This window comes from Gopherus flavomarginatus, chromosome 3 (genome assembly GCF_025201925.1).
Source record: "Gopherus flavomarginatus isolate rGopFla2 chromosome 3, rGopFla2.mat.asm, whole genome shotgun sequence".
Lineage (NCBI taxonomy): Eukaryota > Metazoa > Chordata > Testudines > Testudinidae > Gopherus > Gopherus flavomarginatus.
Window position 1 is genome coordinate 232,743,237 of NC_066619.1, and position 20,455 is coordinate 232,763,691.

At 47.4% G+C, this 20,455-nt stretch overlaps 1 protein-coding gene across 1 annotated transcript; it reads right to left on the reverse strand.

The window, feature by feature from the left end:
- Positions 1–7,094: 7,094 nt before the first annotated feature.
- Positions 7,095–20,333, reverse strand: TMEM165 (transmembrane protein 165). The gene is made up of 4 exons (XM_050948133.1): positions 20,148–20,333; positions 19,042–19,224; positions 9,863–9,968; positions 7,095–8,029 (listed from the first exon to the last, which is right to left on the reverse strand). Exons 1-4 carry the CDS (start codon positions 20,235–20,237, stop codon positions 7,953–7,955), a joined length of 456 nt encoding a protein of 151 aa, XP_050804090.1. The 5' UTR covers positions 20,238–20,333; the 3' UTR covers positions 7,095–7,952.
- Positions 20,334–20,455: the final 122 nt, after the last annotated feature.

The following is a 20,455-nucleotide window of genomic DNA, read 5'->3' on the forward strand; positions in this document are numbered from 1 at the left end:
TAGCCACTACCCCCTTGGCTGCCTTTTTTTGCTTCCATTATTAAAGCTTGGAAATAAAACATACCTCACGGTTTTTCCACGTGACTTACATTTCAGCTTGGTTTTTGCCTGCACTGAAGCCTGAATACATTGTTCACCACCTCAGCATTGCACTATAGTTTTATGGACAAATTGGCTATTAAGTGAGCTGCTTAATCAGTGATGCAGCTTCACATTTGTTTACATTCACTTGGCTGGCCCCAACATCTACATCTGTTTCCTTCCCATGAACCAAGGAGGAGATCCTATTAATCATGTTACACAGAAATCTTTCATTGATTATGTTCCTAAAGTAGCATTTATCTGCAAGACCCATGGGCCTTCTCCAGATAACTGCTTATAATATCAGTTCAATGAGGGTAGAGGACTAGAGAACTCTCATTTAGGACTATGTATTCATATAGTACAAGCATCAGAGGGGTAGCCGTGTTAGTCTGGATCTGTAAAAGCAGCAAAGAATCCTGTGGCACCTTATAGACTAACCGACATTTTGGAGCATGAGCTTTCGTGGGTGAATACCCACTTCGTCAGATGCATGTACATGTACCCACATCTGATGAAGTGGGTATTCACCCACGAAAGCTCATGCTCCAAAACGTCAGTTAGTCTATAAGGTGCCACAGGATTCTTTGCTGCTTTTATAGTACAAGCATCAGTTGGGAGCCAGGAAAAAATATGGCAAGCAGTGGGACAAGGCTAGAACAAGTAAAAGAAAACATCATTTGCTCTTTCCAGAAATGCTTTAGATGTCAGTTGCCAAAGCCAGAACACAACTTAATGTATATTACAGCCACTCATAGGGACCATCAGTGTTAATCAGGCTTTCTACAGAAGAGCTATTTAAGGTCACTGGAAAGGCTCAATGCAACCTTTACATGTTAATCAGTAGTAGGGCTCTGTGTTTGTCACCGAGGTTGCAGAAGTCACTGATTCCACACTGGCCGCTGCTGGAGCGGCTCTGCAGCCAGCCACTCAGGCAGCCCTGCAGCCAGCCTCTGGCAGTCCCGGGCACCTTGCCCTGGGGATCACCAGTCCTGGTGGTGGTGGGAGCTGCCACAGCTCGACAGCTCCTGGCAGCAGTGCCAGGAGGCCTCAGGAGCAGCTGGCCTTGGGGCTCCCACCCACAACCCCGCAGCTGGTGCTGTAGGCTACTCTCCCTGCCACCTCCCAAGATTCAATCATGGGTATTTTTAGTAAACGTCATGGACAAGTCACAGGCTGTGATATTTTCTTTCTTGCCTGTGACCTGTCCATTTACTAAAAATACCTGTGATTAAATTGTAGCTTTAATCATTAGGGAAACAGATCAAAAGGTTAGCTGGCAACTGGCTAATTTGAGGGGGGAGGGGCGTGGTAACCATGGAGGGGCAGATGGAAGGCACAGGTCACCTTGAGAGCTCAGGCTTCGGACGCTCTTGTTTTCAATAAGATATTCCATTTCTTATTACCCAATACTAGGAGCCTGGGTCATAAGAGGAACTGGACACTTTTGGATAAGGAGGAATACAACTGCCATTACTGAAACCTGCTGTGGTGATTTGTGTGATTGCAATGTTAAAAGCAGGAGTTATAACCACTTAGGAAGGAGAAAGTAGGTGACAGGTGTGGGGAAGGGAAACACCATTAGCTGGTTTATATTTATTAATCACTCAGAACTGCAGGCTCTTAAAGGCCCAGAGACCAATGTGCTAACCCAGAAGAGTCAGAGAACCAGAAGAGTTGTACTTGGCTGAATTGTATGGAAAGAAAAATTGTGGTGTGGGGGCTTCAATTGGGAGGCAGACAGGTAAAATATGAGTTTCTAAAAAGTATACACAAGTTTATAACACAAGATACTGCAGCCAATGACAGGTAACGTTTGGACCTAATAGTGGATAAAGATGAATTAATCACTGTAAGTGGTGGTTCCCCAGTGATCTCCAACCTTTCTACATCCAAGAGCACTTCTTGAATTTAAGGGCAACCTAGGAGCTACCCTACTCCTTCCCTGAGACCTCCCCCTCCCCCTAGTCTGTCACTCACTTTAACCGGGCTGGGGCAGGGGTTTTTTTGGGAGGGGGGCTCTGGGCTGGGGCCAAGGACTTCACTGGGAGGGGGCTGCGGGTTGAGCCTGGGGCAGAGTATTGGGGTGCAGGAGGGGGTGTGGGATGCTGCCTCTGGGGGTGGTCAGGGCTGGAGGTTGGGGCACCCCCCACCTCCAGCAGCTTCTCGTTAGCAGAGCAGTGGGGCTAATGTAGGCTTCGTGCCTGTACCTGTCCCACTCAGGCACATCGACACCTTCGCCCCATCATGAGCTGAGCCACACACCCCCATACCCCCCACCCCGCCAGCCAGTAGCGCACTATGTGGCCATGCTGCTCGTGGACCTGGAGGCGAAGGCACGTGGCACTGCCACACAGCTCCCATTGTCCACAGCTCCCTCTTCCTGGCAAATGGGAGCTGTGGGGGCAGTGCTTGCAGTCAGGAGCAGGGTGTAGACACCTAGGCCCCCTCCTCCCCATCCAAATCTTCCCACAGGGGCATGCTGGCTGTTTCTGGGAATGGCGGGGGGAGTCCCTAGGATCAATGGGTTGGTGACCAATGCCCTAGGGGCAGGGAGGACAATTCCAACCAGTAATGTAGATCCTTGGTGTTGCAACAGAGCTGAGGAAAACTATATGCACAATTAGTGGGAGGAAGCAATTGGGCAGAAAGATGAAAATGAAAACTGTGAATTTAAGAAGAGTTTATTAGATGTTTAAAAGCCACAACTGTAAAAGAAAACAGCTCAGGGAGTAAACACATCAATTAGAAATATTATTGTGTTCATAAACAGTGGGGGGCAGTAGCAATCAATATGTGTTATGAACTGACTCTTTTACCATACAGATTTTACATACCCTTCCTAATAAAGTGCCAGAGTCTTCACTGCAGCCTCAGTCAAGCATGGAGAAGGGCAAAACTCAGTTCTCAAACTTCATTGCACCGTAACCTCCTTCTGACCACTAAAATTACCGCACAGCCCCAGGAAGCAGGACCAAAGCCTGAGCCTCACCATCTGTTCCCTTAGCCCCGCCACCCAGGGCTGAAGCTGAAGCCTGAGCCCCGCCACCCAGGGCACTGAGGCTTCAGCTTTGTCCCTGGGCCCCAGCCAATCTAACACCAGTCCTGATTAAAATGGGGTTGTTGTCCGCTTTGCCATCATGATCCTCAGTTTGAGAACTGCTGAGCTAGTGGCTGATATCCCATGGGAACGTTCAGCAGAGGTTTTAGGATGGAAGTAAAAACTATTCCCAGAGTGTATAGATAGTTGCTGGAGCAGTAGGTCTAGATCCGGACCTCTGACTTGAGTGCCATACCCACCACCTGAGCCACTCACTCATTTTTCCCTAACTCAGTGACTTTCTAATTATTTATCCCCAGTGCAGGTGGGTCTCCAAGAGGCTGGGTTAGAAAAGGGTGAGACCCAGCCACTGCCACCTGTTCTGACTCTGGTGGGTCTTACAAGAAATGGCTTAAGTGCCTGGCTCAGGGTTGCAAGCAGAGATAGGTGCCTCCTTCCAGTCTGGACTGCAGAAGAGGGGTTGGTTGTAGGACACACACCTCTCATCATTCACTGCCACTGTAACACCCCCAGACCCTGGTCTTCAGTGGTTGGGATTGAAATGGACTTCTGGAACTTAGTGCATGAGCTAAAAGCCATATGGCTGTTTAGCTAAGACTGTAGAGCAGAGACCTTAAGCTCTAAGTGATCTCGAGGGGACAGAACACAACACCTAGGCAGCCTGTGGGTTACACCATGGCCAGCTCCAGTATCTCCCTGCTCAGCAGGCTTTTATTAATCCTATTTCTTCCCAGCCATATATGCACCTAATCAAGGTTTATATCCCAGTAATTTTTCATAGGTGTTTTGACATAGCTTTAATGTCTGAAGTCCCTTTATGAATCTAGCCCAAAGTGTGTTCTGTGCCTCCACACTGCAGCACTGTTCCACTATCCTGCTCAGATGAACCACATACTGCCACATCAACAGTGGCTCAGTTTTATAATACAGGTAAGGTACTCCCTAAGAGTTGTAGTGTTATGCAGTTTGAACATCTGTAAAATGACAATATGGGGAAATGCAGTGGTATAGCTGTATGGGCCTCACTATATTACAGAAGGCGGGTGAGATACTAGCTTTTATTGGACCCACTTCTGTTGTAGATTGAAACCTTGTCTCATTCACTTTGTCTCTCTAACAGGGGGGAAGGTATTTCACCCTTGCATTCCTTTGTATATTTCACCTGCTGCACAGTCCCAGCACAGTACATAGACCTAGCTTTACAGGGCAAATGAAAGCATAGACGTACTCACAAGAAACGTTACACTTGCATCAGCTCCCTCCAGTTCTTGTTCCTCACTGTATCAGAACGTTTTCCACCATGGAAAAGGGTCCATGCAGTGCTAAGCTCCAGTTCCACAGCACATGGCTGCTTTTACCCCTGTTCTGCATGTCACACACTGGACAGCAGCTGGGGCTGAAAACTGAAAAGATAATTTAACCTGGGCATTTTTTGAAATGTGACTGTCTGCTTTACACATAGCTTAAGATACTCCCTCCCTTACCTCAGGTCTTCATTTGGGGTTTTGCACTGAGGCTTAAGAGTTTGGCGCAGTTATGAAACACAGGAAAAAATTCACAGCTGGTGGTATGGGCATCGCTGTAGATGAGACTGGGTGGGTGGTCCTCTCCCATTGTGAATTAGCTCCAACTGAGCCACTGCCATTAGCCCTTAGTGTAGAGTACACTAAAGTCACCCAACTCATAAGTAGCTTGCTGCCCAAAGGTTCTCAGCCCTAATTTAGGCACTCAGGCTCACCCTCCATTGTATGAAGCCAGCTCTATACTACAGAATTACATCAGTATAACTACATTGCTCAATGGGTGGCAAAAATTCACACCCAAGTGACAGAGTCATGCCAACCTAACCCCCACTGTGGGCAGTACTACATTAATGGCAGAGCTTCTCCCATGGATACAATCCACCTCTAGAGGCAGTAGCTAACTACACTGACAGGAGAAGTGTCTTCACTACAGCAACACTGGTACAGCTATAGCACTGTACATGAAGGTAAGCCCTACGAAAGGGATTCTCAGAAGCCAGCCAGCTAAACAGGAGCAAAATGCAGAGCAAAGGGGCAGGCCTAGCTCCTCAAAAGTATTTAGGCACTTAGTTTAATGGGAGTTGCACCGCTAGGCACTTCACTGAGGGCCCAAAGGGAAATGTCACCTGCTGCTCTGGCTTTTCAGCCATGCACATTCTTCTCCTGCAATTAGCTGGAAAAATGAGATACGCTCCCTTATAGGCAACGGCCCATGAGGTAGGGCACTCACTTTAGCTATGGGAGAGCTGGCTTCAAGCTCTTAACTCCTCTAAATTACTGACAATTCCCCCCAATGGTAGCTCAGCTGTCTTTTTGTGCAGGGGCCCAAGCTCTAGGTATGGTCAGGTCACAGCTGTGGGACTGTTACTAGACCCTGGTGCGCATGTATGCGAGGAAACACTTAGTTGAAAGTCACACTGGGACTCAGTTGTGGGCAGCCTCAGGACTTTAAATTTAAAGAGCCACCAGCTATTCAGATTCCCCATCTGTGATGCTGAAGTCACCACCAGAACCCTTCTGAAGTAGCAATAGGTCTTGATCTGGAAACTCTAGTGCAATTAGTAGGGAATTGAGAATGGGAGGCTGAAAGACAGTCGTTTGCTTCACTTTATTTTCATAACTTTACACAGATGTTCAGAAACATTAAAAGGCAACTTAATCCAAAGAAAATATGCCCAGGTTCATTTTTCTGGAAAGCTTGATGTTGTGTAACCCACTTTAACATTTACTTTAGTATACATGCAGTTTGTTGTTCAACTAATCTTTCTAAGAGGCACTTCAGAGGGGTGCATTTAGGTTTTTGTTGTTGGGGGTTATATGAAGGAACATCTTTGAGTAAGGATGTAGTGCTGGGTGGGAAGGCTATTACTACAGTTAAAGGTCCAGTTCATTTGGTAAATAACATACTATAATCCGAGGGCATCTAGACAATTGCTTTTTTGGTCAAGTTTTGCCTGCCCCAAGAAGTTTCAAGTTCAAGTGTTTGTGAAAGTCACACTTCAAGCCTACAACTATTCAGGTCTTCACTTTGTCAGACTCAGTATTTATATTTGTCCTAGGCAGGGGTGGCAGTAAGTTAGGCCACTTACTGGTACAGGTTGGGGGCCCCCAGAAGGGACGGGGCTGGGAGGTCAGCATCCCCTAACCAGCCCTTTCAGGCCATCTGGTCTGCGCCACCTGGGGCTCCGGACGCTGATGCTGTGCTAGTGGCAGCAGCGTCCACAACCCTGGGCCCTTTTAAATCGCCGTCTCCAGGGCAACTGCTCCCTTTGCCCCCGCCCGTCAGAGGCTGCAGAGGGGGGCCCAACAGGGCAGGGACATTAAAGCACTGCAAGGCGCCTATGGGGGGAGGGAGGACACAGGAACGTTAAAGAGCTGCCATGGCAGTGCTTTAATGTTCCTGCCCCTTTTGCCTCCCCTTTCAGCGGCCCTGCTGGTACAGACCCTACCAGTAGGGCCATCGAGTGGGGGGGGGGGGGGGGGGGGGGGCGAGAGAGAAGGGGCAGCGACATTAAAGCACTGCCGCAGCAGCATTTTAATGTGGGCTGGGTATGGGTCGGAACAGGTACCGGCCCGTACCAACTTTCAGCCCTGGTCCTAGGGCACCTGCTCAAGTCAACTATCATGGATTGCACTTTACAGAAGTCTGCTACTTCATGTATGTCAGCTTAAAACACTGCATTATACGCCATGCTCCTGGTGTGAATTCAGAAACCAACTCCACATTGGCAGAGTGCTCACAGATATATTCCGGTAATGAAGCTGTGCAAAGTTATCATGACATCTTATCACTCCAGCCACAAAAATCCACATAGCTTCCCTTTTCAACTGTACCTGGATAAGAAGCGAGCCTCTCCCTCAGTGCACGCAAGAAGCCATTACCTTGCTCTCTGCTAAGGGAATTAAATGAACCACCATCAAAAGAGAACTAAAATGGAGACACCACTGTTTTATTTACATTCCCCCATTACACTATTAAAGAAAATATGAACACCACTTAATCTGTAAGAATTGCATTATTGTTCAAATTTGGGAATGCAGCATTGTCAAATATTGACCATTTTATTACTATGATGTATATTTATAAGTTTTCAACTTAATACAAAAAAGAACTGGTTAAATAAAGAAAATCAGATCTAGCCAGATTGTCTGTTGTTGAAAACAGTACATCGTGAGTCAGCACTTTTGTTGACTTCATACCAAAGACCCCTGATTAAGATATTTGCTTTTTAAAATTAATTCTGAACATTTCAATAGGTGGCTCAGTCACTTAATGGCATAGGAGCTGCCCTCAGGTTTCTTAGGCTACCAGGGTATCCTGGAAGTGAAGTGTGAAAGTCAATGATTTTTTCCCTCATGTTTACTATTGGGAAATTTGTAACATCATAATGCCTGTTGGCAAGGTGGCTGCTCATTTAGCCAGATGGATAAGCTTTAGAACAGACAGCAATAGTGATCATGTGGAATAGAGGAAGGAAGCCTCATGTTTGTGGATGCAGATCCTCAAAAGCCATCTGATCAGGTTCAGCAAGCAAGAAAGCCACTCAAATCCTGTGAGGCACCCAACCACCACTTAAATACACCTTGCAAACCAGACAGGAAGCAGATCTTCATGGCACAAGGTCCATGAATGTGCCAAACTCACAAATCATTGCTATAGAAGTGCAGTATCTCATTTTCAGTGCTTGTTTAGCAACAATACCTGTACATTATATACAGCAACACACAAGGACAAGCGTGTTCCTCCCAATCCTTGCTCTTTAAAGACAATGAAAAAAAAAACCTTGTTAAAAACCAGACTCCGGGCTTATAAATAGTGCAGAAAATGCAAATGCCAAGAAAACAATGCCTCCTATGATTGTCACTGAAAGACAAAAAAAGAAAAAACAGTTAGATGTTGTACAGGTAAAAATAGTTTTAAAACAAGTTAAATGCACTTCTACCATGCCTCATGAGGTGCCCATTTTCATGGACTTGACTTCCACACTAACATGCACAGTTCAGAGGTTACTTAAATTGCCTGCACTGGAAGTTATTTCTGGCTCATGCAGCACCCTGCCAAGGTGTGTCTATTGTCATCCTCCTGGCTAGCTGCACAGATGTAAATAAGGATCAATTTTGACCCTTAAAATGAAACTTGGTTTTAACTCTATTACACATAAACCAGAATAAAATGCACCCTGCTCCCCCGGAATTGGGAAGTTTTGGCTGACAAAAGAAAGAAAACAAAACCTACTTTACTCTACATTAAGGCAAAGGTGCAGTCACAAAGAGCAAATGTTGATGAGTACTGCTAGCATAATTCTCCAGAGTGTGAAAATCTGACTTTAGAAACATTACAACTCCACCTCCAGTGACCAGAGAAATTGTATCATGATGCTTCTCAGCAACATCTTAAAAAACTATTTGCTGATGAGATACTAACATTTCCTTGGCCAGTATAATCAGGGGACTATCTAAGTTTCATGAACAGTATTTACTTTTAAAATGCATGCACGCTATTGCTGCAGAAATGAATTTTCTTGATGTGTCTTGTACCTTTTCTGGGGGCAAGAAAATAAGACTATTATATTTGGACAAGCTGTGGCCTGCCTCCAAGATGGGCGTATCCCTGTTAGTCAGAATATTATAAAAACACCCGCTATGCATAGCAGATACCCTGAAAAGCAGTTGTTCCGCATGTACAATAGCTCTAAAAAAGGTTGAGACAACTGGGATTTTCTGATAGCCTAACCCCCTTAATCCCTCTCCTTTGAAAGACCTAGCCTAAACTCCTATAGGGCAGAATCCCTGCTGCTGTCTGCCAGACAGCATACTTTGCGTTTCTTAGATGCTTAAGATTTTCTTCCACCACCATACCCCAGGAGCTAAATTATGTGCCTCATCTTAATTTACTTTTAAACCCAATATTGGAATTCAGTACCCACCTGAAACTCAAATCACAGTAAGAAAAGACTTGCTACGTTATGAAACATGATGATGATTGAGCTCCTGGACTAAGCTCCTCCATAGCACCAACCAGCACTAAATTACAAGGAACACACAATCTTAGCTTGGCTGGTTCTACTTGCGGTGGATGTAGGCTATGCATCGCTACATGCTACGTGAAAAGCAGCCTGTGTCCACACTGTGCTGTGTAGCTCCACATGCTGGGGACAGACTCTGGCAACAGGGAGGCAGTGTGAAATAGCAGCATAGATGGGCGAGGCGCTGCTTGGGTGAGTAGAGAACAATGCATGGTTCAAGCGTGCCTTCACTTTACTCCCCTAAGCCATGCTTCGCCCTCTGCAGTGCTACATATACCCACGCGGGGGGGAGGGGACGGGACACAACATGTACGTACTCTACCAGCCGCTGGAAGAAGTGTGCGGGGCAGACATACCTTGAGGGCTCTCCTCTGCAGCAGTGCACTGATATGAAGGGCAGAGGATCAAGTCCTCACAGGAAGGGTGGGAGGTGGAAGTGACAAGTGCTAAAGGCAGCTATAAAAGCCTCTAGTGAGTTTGGCAGTGTGACAATCAAAAATTAACAAACACACCATTTTAAGCTCCTTCACATACCTTCTTTAGCATTAAAAATCCCTCCTTTAACTGCACGTCAAGTGCACATACCATCATTTTCGTTCTGATGGTCACTGAAGCCAGCTATTGTTGCACTGAGTATTGCTTTTTTCCAGTTAGAATGAGATTTCACTTACCAGTCCTAACAGAAATTTTTTGTGCTATCATCCTTCCTCCAATAACTGCTAACCCAGTGCATAGACAGTGTCCTACTGTTCCTCCCACTGCCACACCATAGGGATCCTATGCAAACACACAAGATCAACATTAGCACAGTTGAAAACCTACAAGGCTCAAACAGCAGTTTACCAGGGAAAAATTATGCTTTCCTAGTTTGCTGCAAGGCAAGGTAACCCCCAGAGAATATCACCAACCCTTCTGAGGGGTTTTGCATGGCCTAATAGCAGTTGTTTCCTGCAACACTGAGGAACAATCACAACAGAAAGAGACTTAAAATCTGACAAATCAGGAGCAACCTATTAAACTACTTAAAGATGGTTGAAAAGTGCCATAACACAGACCTAGGATTCACTTTGTTTACCTACCACTGAAAAGCAGCCACCTCTAGGGTGGAGGCAAAGCAAAACTACACAGTTAGAAGAACACTCACTCAAAAGTTAAATGTCAAACTGTAAAGAGGACCTTTTGGTAGTCAGAGCACATGCTAGTTACCAGAAGTATTCTGTCAAGGTCCATGAGGCCAATGCACCTTCGCTAAAAAGGCCACCCAAAGAACTACGAAATCAGAGGAACTAGGACTGGAAATATAGGTACCAAATTTTAGCCTAGATGGAAACTGTTATTCTATTCTAGGTTTACCAGCAGTCACAACTGTAACAGCACTGGATGAAGTTTTCAACTGCATATATTTACTTATCCAATACTTAATGGATAGCTAAGATTTACCTACAAACCACTTTACAAAGCTGAAGGCTTTAGAGTTGCTATTTTTGTTAAAAGTTACGGAAGGGTAAATAAAAAACAAGAGACAATTGCTCTGCTATAGAGAAAAGACGGTTACTCACCTTTGCAACTGCTGTTCTTCGAGATGTGTTGCTCGTATCCATTCCAAGTTAGGTGTGCGCGCGCCGCGTGCACATTCGTCGGAAGATTTTCTACCCTAGCAACACCTGGTGGGTCGGCTGGCCGCCCCCTGGTGTGGCACCGCTATGACACCGAATATATACCCCTGCCGACCCGTCTACTCCTCAGTTCCTTCTTGCCGGCTACTCTGACAGTGGGGAAGGAGGGCAGGTTTTGGAATGGATATGAGCAACACATCTCAAAGAACAACAGTTACAAAGCTGAGTAACCGTCTTTTCTTCTTCGAGTGCTTGCTCATATCCATTCCAAGCAGGTGAACCCCAAGCCTTACCTAGGCGGTGGGGTCGGAGTGAGAAACTGCAGAATGCAGAACTGCCAAGCTGAAGGCTGCATCGTCTCTGAACTGCTGCACCAGGCCATAATGAGAAGTAAAGGTGTGTACTGAAGACCACGTAGCTGCTCGACATATCTCCTGAATAGGTACTCGAGCTAAGAAGGCGGCCAACGAGGCCTGGGCCCTGGTAGAATGTGAGGTAATATGACCCGGAGAGGTATGAGCTAGCTCATAGCAAGTGCGGATGCACGCAGTTATCCAGGACGAAATCCTCTGAGAAGAGACGGGCTGACCTTTTATCCGGTCCGCCACTGCAACAAAGAGTTGGGGAGTTTTGCGGAAGGGCTTTGCACGGTCAATACAGAAGGCAAGCGCCCTATGGACGTCGAGCGAATGTAACTGCTGCTCCCTACGAGATGTATGAGGTTTTGGAAAGAAGACCTGTAGGAATATGTCCTGGTTGAGATGAAAAGCCGAGACTACTTTAGGGAGGAACGCCAGATGTGGGCGTAGCTGCACCTTGTGCTTGTGGAATACCGTGTATGGCGGGTCCACCATCAGAGCCCAAAGCTCAGAGACTCTCCTAGCCTATGTAATGGCTACAAGGAAGGCTGTTTTCCATGATAAATATAGGAGTGAGCAGGTTGCCAGTGGCTCGAACGGGGGAGCGTAAGTCTTGTCAGAACTAAACTGAGGTCCCAGGAAGGGGCAGGGCATCGTACTAAGGGGTATAGATGCTCCAGGCCTTTGAGGAACCTCGAGACCATAGGGTGGGAGAAGACAGAGTAAGTACCTTCTCCAGGGTAGAAAGTAGAAATAGCCGCCAAGTGCACTCGTAGAGATGAGATAGCGAGGCCTTGTTGTTTTAGGTACCAGAGGTAGTCCAAAATAGTAGGGATAGGAACCTCCGCAGAGGCAACATTCTGCGAGTGACACCGGCAGGAAAACCGTTTCCACTTGGCTAAGTAAGCAGACTGCGTAAAAGGTTTCCTGCTACCCAGAAGTATCTCTTGCACCAGGGCAGAGCATCGTAACTCCGATTGGGTCAACCATGCAGGAACCACGCTGTTAGATGGAGGGATTGTAGGTCTGGATGGAGAAGGGGTAGGGGGATTGGGTTGGCTATCGAGTGGTCCAGCAACGTGGTGTACCAGTGTTGTGGGGCCACACAGGGGCAATCAGGATCAGCCGAGCCCTATCCCTGCGAAGCTTTACAAGAACCCTGTGAACCTTCGGAAAAGGTGGAAAGGTGTAAAGCAGATGGTTCGCCCAAGAGATTAGGAAGGCGTCCGATATTGAGCCCGGGGCAAGACCCTAGAAGGAACAAAACCTCTGACACTTCCTGTTGTTGCGGGAAGCGAATAGGTCTATGTGGGGAAAGCCCCACTTCTGGAAGATGGAATGTACAATGTCCGGGCGGAGTGACCACTCGTGGGAGAGAAAGGATCTGCTGAGGTGGTCTGCCAGAGTGTTCCGGACCCCTAGGAGGAAGGACGCTACAAGGTCTATAGAGTGGGCTATGCCAAAGTCCCACAGTTGGATCGCCTCCTGACAAAGGGGGGAGGATTGAGTCCCTGCCTGTTTGTTTATGTAGTGCATTGCTGTTGTGTTGTCCGTGAGTACTAGAACAACGGCCTTGCAGATGATGTTGGAACGTCTGGCATGCGAGGCGAACTGCTCTCAGCTCGCGGACGTTTATGTGCAACACTAGTTCTTGAGATGACCAGAGGCCTTGCGTGCGACGATGGCCTAGGTGTGCCCCCCAGCCGAGAGACGACGCGTCCGTCGTTAGGGACACTGAGGGCTGTCTTGGTTGGAATGGCATCCCTGCACACACCAGGGAAGGTGTTAGCCACCAGTTGAGGGAGCCTAAGACGCTCTGAGGAACGGTGACTATCGTGTCTATAGCGTCCCTGCCTGCGCGGTAAACTGAGGCGAGCTAGGTTTGAAGAGGATGCAGGCGTAGTTTGGCATGCTTGGTTACAAAAGTGCACGCGGCCATGTGACTGAGAAGGCTGAGGCGGGTGCAGGCTGAGGTCGTCGGAAAAGTTTGGAGGCTTTCTATGACCAAAACTAGTGCCCGAAACCGGGGTAGTGGAAGACAGGCTGTTGCGAGTGTGGAGTCTAGAACGGCCCCGATGAATTCTATTCTTTGAGTGGGCACTAGAGTAGACTTCTCTAGATTGATCATCAGGCCCAACTGCTCGAATAGGTCCGCGACGATAGCAACATGCCTGGTGACTTGAACCTCGGAGGTCCCGCGAATAAGCCAGTGGTCTAGGTAAGGAAAGATGTGTATACGTCGACAGCGGAGGAAGGCAGCCACTACAGCCATGCACTTTGTAAACACGTGTGGGGTGGTAGAGAGACCAAAAGGGAGGACTGCAAATTGAAAATGTTGGTTGTGCACCATAAACCACAGGTACCGTCTGTGCAGAGGGTAAATGGCGATGTGAAAGTATGCGTCCTTCATGTCTAGAGCAGCATACCAGTCTCCGGGATCCAAGGATGGGATGATGGTCCCCAGGGACACCATGCGGAACTTCAACTTCTTCAGAAAGACCTTGAGACCGCGTAGGTCCAGGATGGGTCGGAGACCCCCTTTCGCTTTGGGGATTAGGAAATATTGGGAGTAAAACCCCTTGCCCCTGAACTCCTCCGGTACCTCCTCTATAGCTCCGATGGAGAAGAGGGTACGAACCTCTTGCCAGAGGAATTGCTCATGAAAGGGGTCCCTGAAGAGGGACGGGGAGGGAGGGTGGGAGCGAAATAAATTGGAGGTGGTATCCAAATTCCACCATGCGTAGGATCCAACGGTCTGAGGTTAATTGGGCCCACGCAGGAAGGAAGGAGGAAAGGCGGTTGGAAAACTGAAGAGGATCCAGGGGAAGGACTGGTGCTCTACTCTTGGGCGCACCTTCAAAAGTTCAGTTTTGGTCCCTCTGATGGTTTGGAGGGACCGTTATTCTGGCCCCTTTGGGAACCCAATTACCGTCTGCAGTTCCCGCGACCACGCCTCCTGCCAAAGTCTTGACGTGGTCTGGGCGGGGGATAAGGGTATTGAAGCCGGGTACGGAAGGACCTCCGTTGGGTCTGCGGAGTATGCATCCCGAGGGAACGCATGATGACACGATTGTCTTTGAGACTCTGGAGTCTAGGGTCCATTTTCTGAGAGAAAAGGCCCTGTCCATCAAAAGGAAGGTCCTGAATAGTGTTGCAGTTCAGGAAGCAGGCCTGATACCTGCAACCACGATATTCTCCGCATTGTAATCCCCAAGGCCATGGTTCTGGCCACCGAATCAGCAGTGTTGAGTGAGGCCTGCAGAGAAGTTCGTGCCACTTTCTTCCCTTCCTCCAGAAGGGCTTGGAATTCCGGGCTTGGAATTCCGGGCAGGAGTCCTGTGAGACCAGTTCAGCGAACTTACCCACCGATTGCCAGGTATTATAATTATACCTGCTGAGCAGAGCCAGTTGGTTAGCCACCCGCAGTTGGAGGCCTCCAGCGGAGTAAACTTTACGCCCCAGTAGATCCATCCTTCTAGCCTCCCGTGATTTTGGGGCAGGGGCTTGCTGGCCATGGCGCGCTCTCTCATTTACAGATTGAACGACCAGAGAGCATGGAGGAGGATGGGTATATAAGTATTCATACCCTTTAGAGGGTACCATGTATTTCCTTTCCACGCCTCTGGCCGTGGGAGGGATAGACGCCGGGGATTGCCAAATGGTGTGTGCTATGGCCTGGATGGAACGGATGAATGGCAGAGCCAGGCGAGTTGGGGCATCCGCCGACAGTATGTCTATGATCGGGTCTTCCACCTCCGGGACCTCCTCCGCCTGAAGGTTGATGTTTAAGGCGACTCGCCGGAGAAGGTCCTGGTGGGCTCGGAGGTCAATCGGGGGTGGGCCCAATGTAGAAGTACCAGCTACTGCCTCGTCTGGCGAAGAGGAGGACGACAGACCCAGCACAGTTGGCTCGTTGAGTGACTCCTCTTCTGGAGGAGCATTAGGGTCCTGGAACACGAGGATCCGGCGCAAGAGCCGAGTCGTCCGTACCCGCTGGAGGAGAGCGGCTAACAGTGGCCTCTGGTGCCCGATGTTCCGATGGGGCGGAACAAGATGGAACCGTGGGTTTGCCTTGGGCCTGGTGATATGCCCAAAGCGTCCAGAAGGACCACTGAGGCGCTTGTTCCGTGACCTGAGGCTCCTGGAGGACACGGCTCTGCGTTTCTGAATCTCCATATACGACGCTATCAGCATGCGGAGACTCAGATGGGTGCCGTGATGGCTATGGCGGAGCAGAGTGCACTTGAGGAGGAGCCCTGTGCGTAGGGTATCGAACGTCATGCCTCACAGGAGAGTGGTACTGGGAGTCGTACCGGTGCCGAGAGGTTGACTAGGACCTGCGACCGGCATGGTGCCAGGAGGTCGACCGGGATCGTGAAGCTCTACGGTGGGAGTGGTTGCGGCGTGAACAGTGCCGGGAGCTGGACCACCGTCTGGAGTATCGGTCTGAAGAGCGGGATCTTGAACGGTACCGCGAGTACGACCGGTGCCGAGAAGGAGATCGGTAACAGGACTGCAAGCGGCGTCGAGATCGGGACCGGTGGTGGGATTGGGACCGGTGGCGAGACCTCGATCTCGAGTGGTGCCTGCCTGCGGCGTCGATGGAAGGTGGCCTGACTAAGGCCAGCTTCCCTGCTGACGCAATAACCCGCACTGGCGGTGCCGGGGGTTGGGACAGGGTGGGCTCCGTTAGGGCAATGAGTTCTCTCGATGTCGAAAAGGTCTCTGGCATGCTGGGAACAATAAGCTCGACCTCGGCGTGTGCCGGGGAGCTCTCATGCACCGGACTCGACGGCTCTTGCCTGGCCGGAACCAACGGTGCCGAGATTGCCGGTGCTGTGGCAGTTGTTGGTGTCAGGCGACTCGGTTTCGGCTGCTGCTCAGACTGGGGTGTAGATATTGGAGCTGCAGGAGCTTTGGCCTTTTTGGCACACGGGGAGAGGGAGCGGTGCCGGGCTGGTGACGGCTGGTGCCGGGGCATCTTGGCAGTGCCGGCACTCTCCGGTGCCGACGAGGCACTTCTCCCTGGCGCGGACTGTGCGGCGCTCGGTGCCAAAAACGGAGGAGTGAGGGCCACTTCCATTAGGAGCTGCTTTAGACGAAAGTCCCGCTCCTTCTTTGTCCTTTGCAAAGGACTTGCAAATCCGGCACTTATCTGTCAGATGGGATTCCCCCAGGTACTTCAGGCAGGAGTCGTGGGGGGTCTCCCGTTGGCATCGGCCGCCGGGAGGCCGAGCATGGTTTGAAGCCCGGTGAACCAGGCATGGGCCTGGGCACTGGGAGAGGGGAAGGGGCTAATCCCCAACCCTCTGAACTATATACACTAACTAGGGTTACAAAAGGTTATTAAAAGTGTTAACTAGAAGTATATACACAATAGAACTAGAATGAGTGAATAGCTAGGGAAGTGGAGATCACGTAAGCCGTGCGCCACTGTTCCAACGACCGACACGGGCAGTAAGAAGGAACTGAGGAGCGGACAGGTTGGCAGGGGTATATATTCGGTGTCACAGTGGCGCCACGCCAGGGGGCACCCAGCCGACCCACGGGTGTTGCTAGGGTAGAAAATCTTCCGACGAACGTGCATGCAGCACGCACACACCTATTTGGAATGGATATGAGCAAGCACTCGAAGAAGAACAAACACGGTGGTAAGTGTTACACAGCTTCTCAAGGTATCCTCTCCTTCTGTCTTACCTTCTTACAGTAGTCGGGATATAACTAACAATCCTAGACTGTTTTAACACCAAAGATGACTTGTGGAAATCTTCAAAAGGCAAAAGCAGCAGCTGGGTACCTAGTTGTTGTTTGTACTTTTGAAACTTTTTGTACCTCCTCTAGGAAGGAAAGGTGTTAGACTCTCAACAGAAGGAAAAAGAAATGACAATACTTCTTCCCTACAAGGAATGCATGGGGGAGGGTCTCTAGAAAGCAAAGAGAAGAAAAAGTCTATTCAGGGAAACATCAGACCCAGAAGGAGAGTAAATTGGGACTGGCTGGGCAAGGAGACTAGGACAAGGATCCATGAAGATGTAGAAAACAACTCATGGGACAGGGAGCCCAGAGTGGGGGAGCTAGGCAAGGGAGTACTGGATTGGGATGAGGAGCCATGGGTGCAGAAGAAACAAGACAGGGAAAGGTTGGAGGGGACAAGACAAAAAGGGGTCACATCTGGGGGGGGGGGAAGGAATGGGCAGAAGGGACTGTGCTCGCTACAGCACACTCCCCTCCACAGACAGAAATGGAACCCAAAATTCCTGAGTCTCACCAGTCCTGTGCTGTCAGCAAAACTGTGAAACCCTCTGGCAAAATATGCTTCATATGCAGCAAGTGCTGGTACACAGAAGATGACAACCTACTATTGCTATCAGTTATTCTGCTAGCTGAAGTGGCAGAGATTTGTGTGGAGGATCTGAAGGCTCCAACCCTGCTGACGACCCACGTGGGTGTCAATGTCATGCTACAGGATGGAATTGTTTTTTTTTTCCAGTTTGTTTTTAAAACCCAGGAAATTGAACATAAAAATGACATTTGCAATACATTAAAAGTTCCAGAGTTGAACATTCAAAAGTTAGGAATGCCAAACTTCAGGTTGCCCGAGAGACCTTAATTCAGCTTCCTGGTGCGTATGCATTATTATGTAACTACATACATAATCAGTCTAATTACATGATCACAGGATGCCTGCCTCTTTCAGTTCTCGAAATTGATAGGGTTCACTTAATGAGCAGCTGCTCAATATTTTGTTTTCTCCTCATTGTTCAAATACTATTTGAACACTCCATGCTATTCAAACCCTGGTCTGATGATAGAATTATTAATTTTCTCATTGCTTTTCTATCGTACTCATCACTACGGTATCCGAGTCATTTGCAAACATGAACTGACTTACCCTCGCAACACCTCTGTGGGGTGAGGAACTATGAGGCAGAGTGTGTATAAGGTCAAAAGTATCCACTAATTTGGAGTGTCCAACTTGAGACTTCCCAAGACCTGATTAAACTTAGCATTATATAGCTAAAATAATGTAAATACTATCGTAACACATACGCACAAAGAGATCAAATTAAGGTTGCACACAACGTTTTTTGTGGCAGTTCCTACTTTCTGAGTGCTTGATTTTAGAAGCATAATGTTTGTAATATATAATAGAAAAGGGTGTGTAATATATGAGAGAGAAATGCAGCATGTATGCATCTATCCAGAAAGATTATCTTCCCCCTCCATTTCCAGCACACCAAAAGCTTAAGTGTATTCCCCTTTTCAGTGTCTTCCTTGCTTTAGCAGCACTGTTGATGTCAATCAATATAAATAGTATTTTAATGCTTGTTTTTCAGAGCAGCTTACAATTAATAGTGACACATAGAATCCAAAATGCATTATCTTATAAGAAACAATCAGCTTTTAATAGTTTTGAGGACTGATCAAATTACAAGTTCCTCTTTTAAGCTATAAACAGTTTTAATAGCAATATCTGCTTAGCCTGACGTTTTCAGAAAGGTTTCTTAAATGATGGTTATTGCATGGAACAAAGTGACAATCTCTTATTCTGTACAGATGAGGAGAGAAAACAGCTTTTTCCAGAAATGACATGCAGTCCCAAACCATGCAGTTAACAATATAACTATCTTTAGAGGAAGACTGTAACAGCAGCAACACCTCAGGTATTGAGGATGCACAGAAATAACCACACTGCCTTCAGATTCATGCCTCCATATACCCAGTTAATGTTGGGAGCATATCTAACACTCTACAAAGGAGAATCTGAGAATTTGATGTGCTGACGAAGGCTACACCATCTGTCTCTCTACCTCATCTGCTGCCAATATTAAAAAACATGACAAAAGGAGGACATTTTGTATCCATCACACTCACCTCTCTTGCTGCCAGGACTATTGTTGTCAATTGAGAGCGATCACCCCATTCTGCTACGAATGTTAAAGTAAAAGCTTGAACAAAAATTGGAGAAATAAAATGCAGCCACTTCTTCTGAGGTATATTTGTGCCTGTCCCTGTTTCCACATCTCCTGGCCCATTTAATAGTTTCGTTCTCTGGAACTGGAAACAAGAAGCCCTTCAGAAGAACTGAAATATTATCCAAATATCCCAATACAAATACTGCTCAAATGTAAACCCAATAATTTAATACTCAGAACAGTCAGACTTTGAACTATAAACTTAACTGTTGAATATTTAAGATTACCTACAATTTACATATCTACTCTTACCCTTTTCCTCCAAGTAACTGTCTACCTCAAAGCTGTACAACTAGACATTTAGACAATCCAAATATTTAGCTCCTACTATAAACGTGCAAAGTAGGCAGAAACAAAAGCAAGAAAAATCGTTTATTTTAGAAAGTGATATATGATGAGCTGTTATGCTATTTTTAATTATACTGAGAAGAAACTGAATGCATTATTACGGTGATAAACAGTGGTGGCTCTTGAGCTAGGAGAGCGGAAGACAGTAAAATTAGTGACAAGAATAATAAATGAAATTGTATTAACTGTATTCCTTACAGCTGCAGTATTCTGCTTAGGTTATGTCCACAAGGACACCTGCAGCAACGCTAGCTTCAGTATTACTCTACCTAAATGTTATAAATAAAAGCAGCAGCAATGGCAGCTGTCAACATTCTGGCTAGTAAATCCCCAGGTGAAAGAGATGCATAGAATTCAAGCCTGAAATATGAAGAGGCAGTTCTCTTCTCTCTCCCACCTAAAAATGCAGCCATATAGCTGAGAATTACAGCCAGCTGTTAAAACGGTCTCCAGGAAATTAGCAGGAGGCATTGTTATGTGGTCCTATAGCGAAGAGGGGCATTTCTGTCTGTTTTCATGTTATTGTTAACCACACATTTTTTTGCATCAGACTCGTATTACACATATATACAGCTGAGCAACGCTCTTCCTTAATTGGGCAACCTAACTGGCCTAAGTGTTCCATCAGTCATCACTTCTAGGTACTTTATGACTTACTTCTTCATCTTTTTTCTTGATTTCTGCTTGAACTTCCTCCAGCTCCTCCTGACCCTCATCTGGGCTCATTTTCAAGCCTTCCCGAAGCATTCGGATGCCAAAAATTGCAAACAGTGCAGTTGACGCATAGTATGTGTACACTCGGGGGATAACTGTGGTGGCATAGCCAAATAAAACTGAAAGAAAATAAGTTACGTTATGTATTAAATAATATAAAGATGAGCACTGATGATATTACTATTTGTAAGTGCTGCTTCTTAGCAAAGTTCACTGTTCAAAGACCTATTACAAAACATTCCCTTTGTCTT

Coding starts and splice junctions, on each gene's coding strand:
- TMEM165 (XM_050948133.1), bottom strand. CDS start 20,237: ATGCTTCGGGAAGGCTTGAAAATGAGCCCAGATGAGGGTCAGGAGGAG. Junction 19,225..20,147: donor TCAAGAAAAAAGATGAAGAA/GTAAGTCATAAA, acceptor TCTTGTTTCCAG/TTCCAGAGAACGAAACTATT. Junction 9,969..19,041: donor TAGTCCTGGCAGCAAGAGAG/GTGAGTGTGATG, acceptor GTGTTTGCATAG/GATCCCTATGGTGTGGCAGT.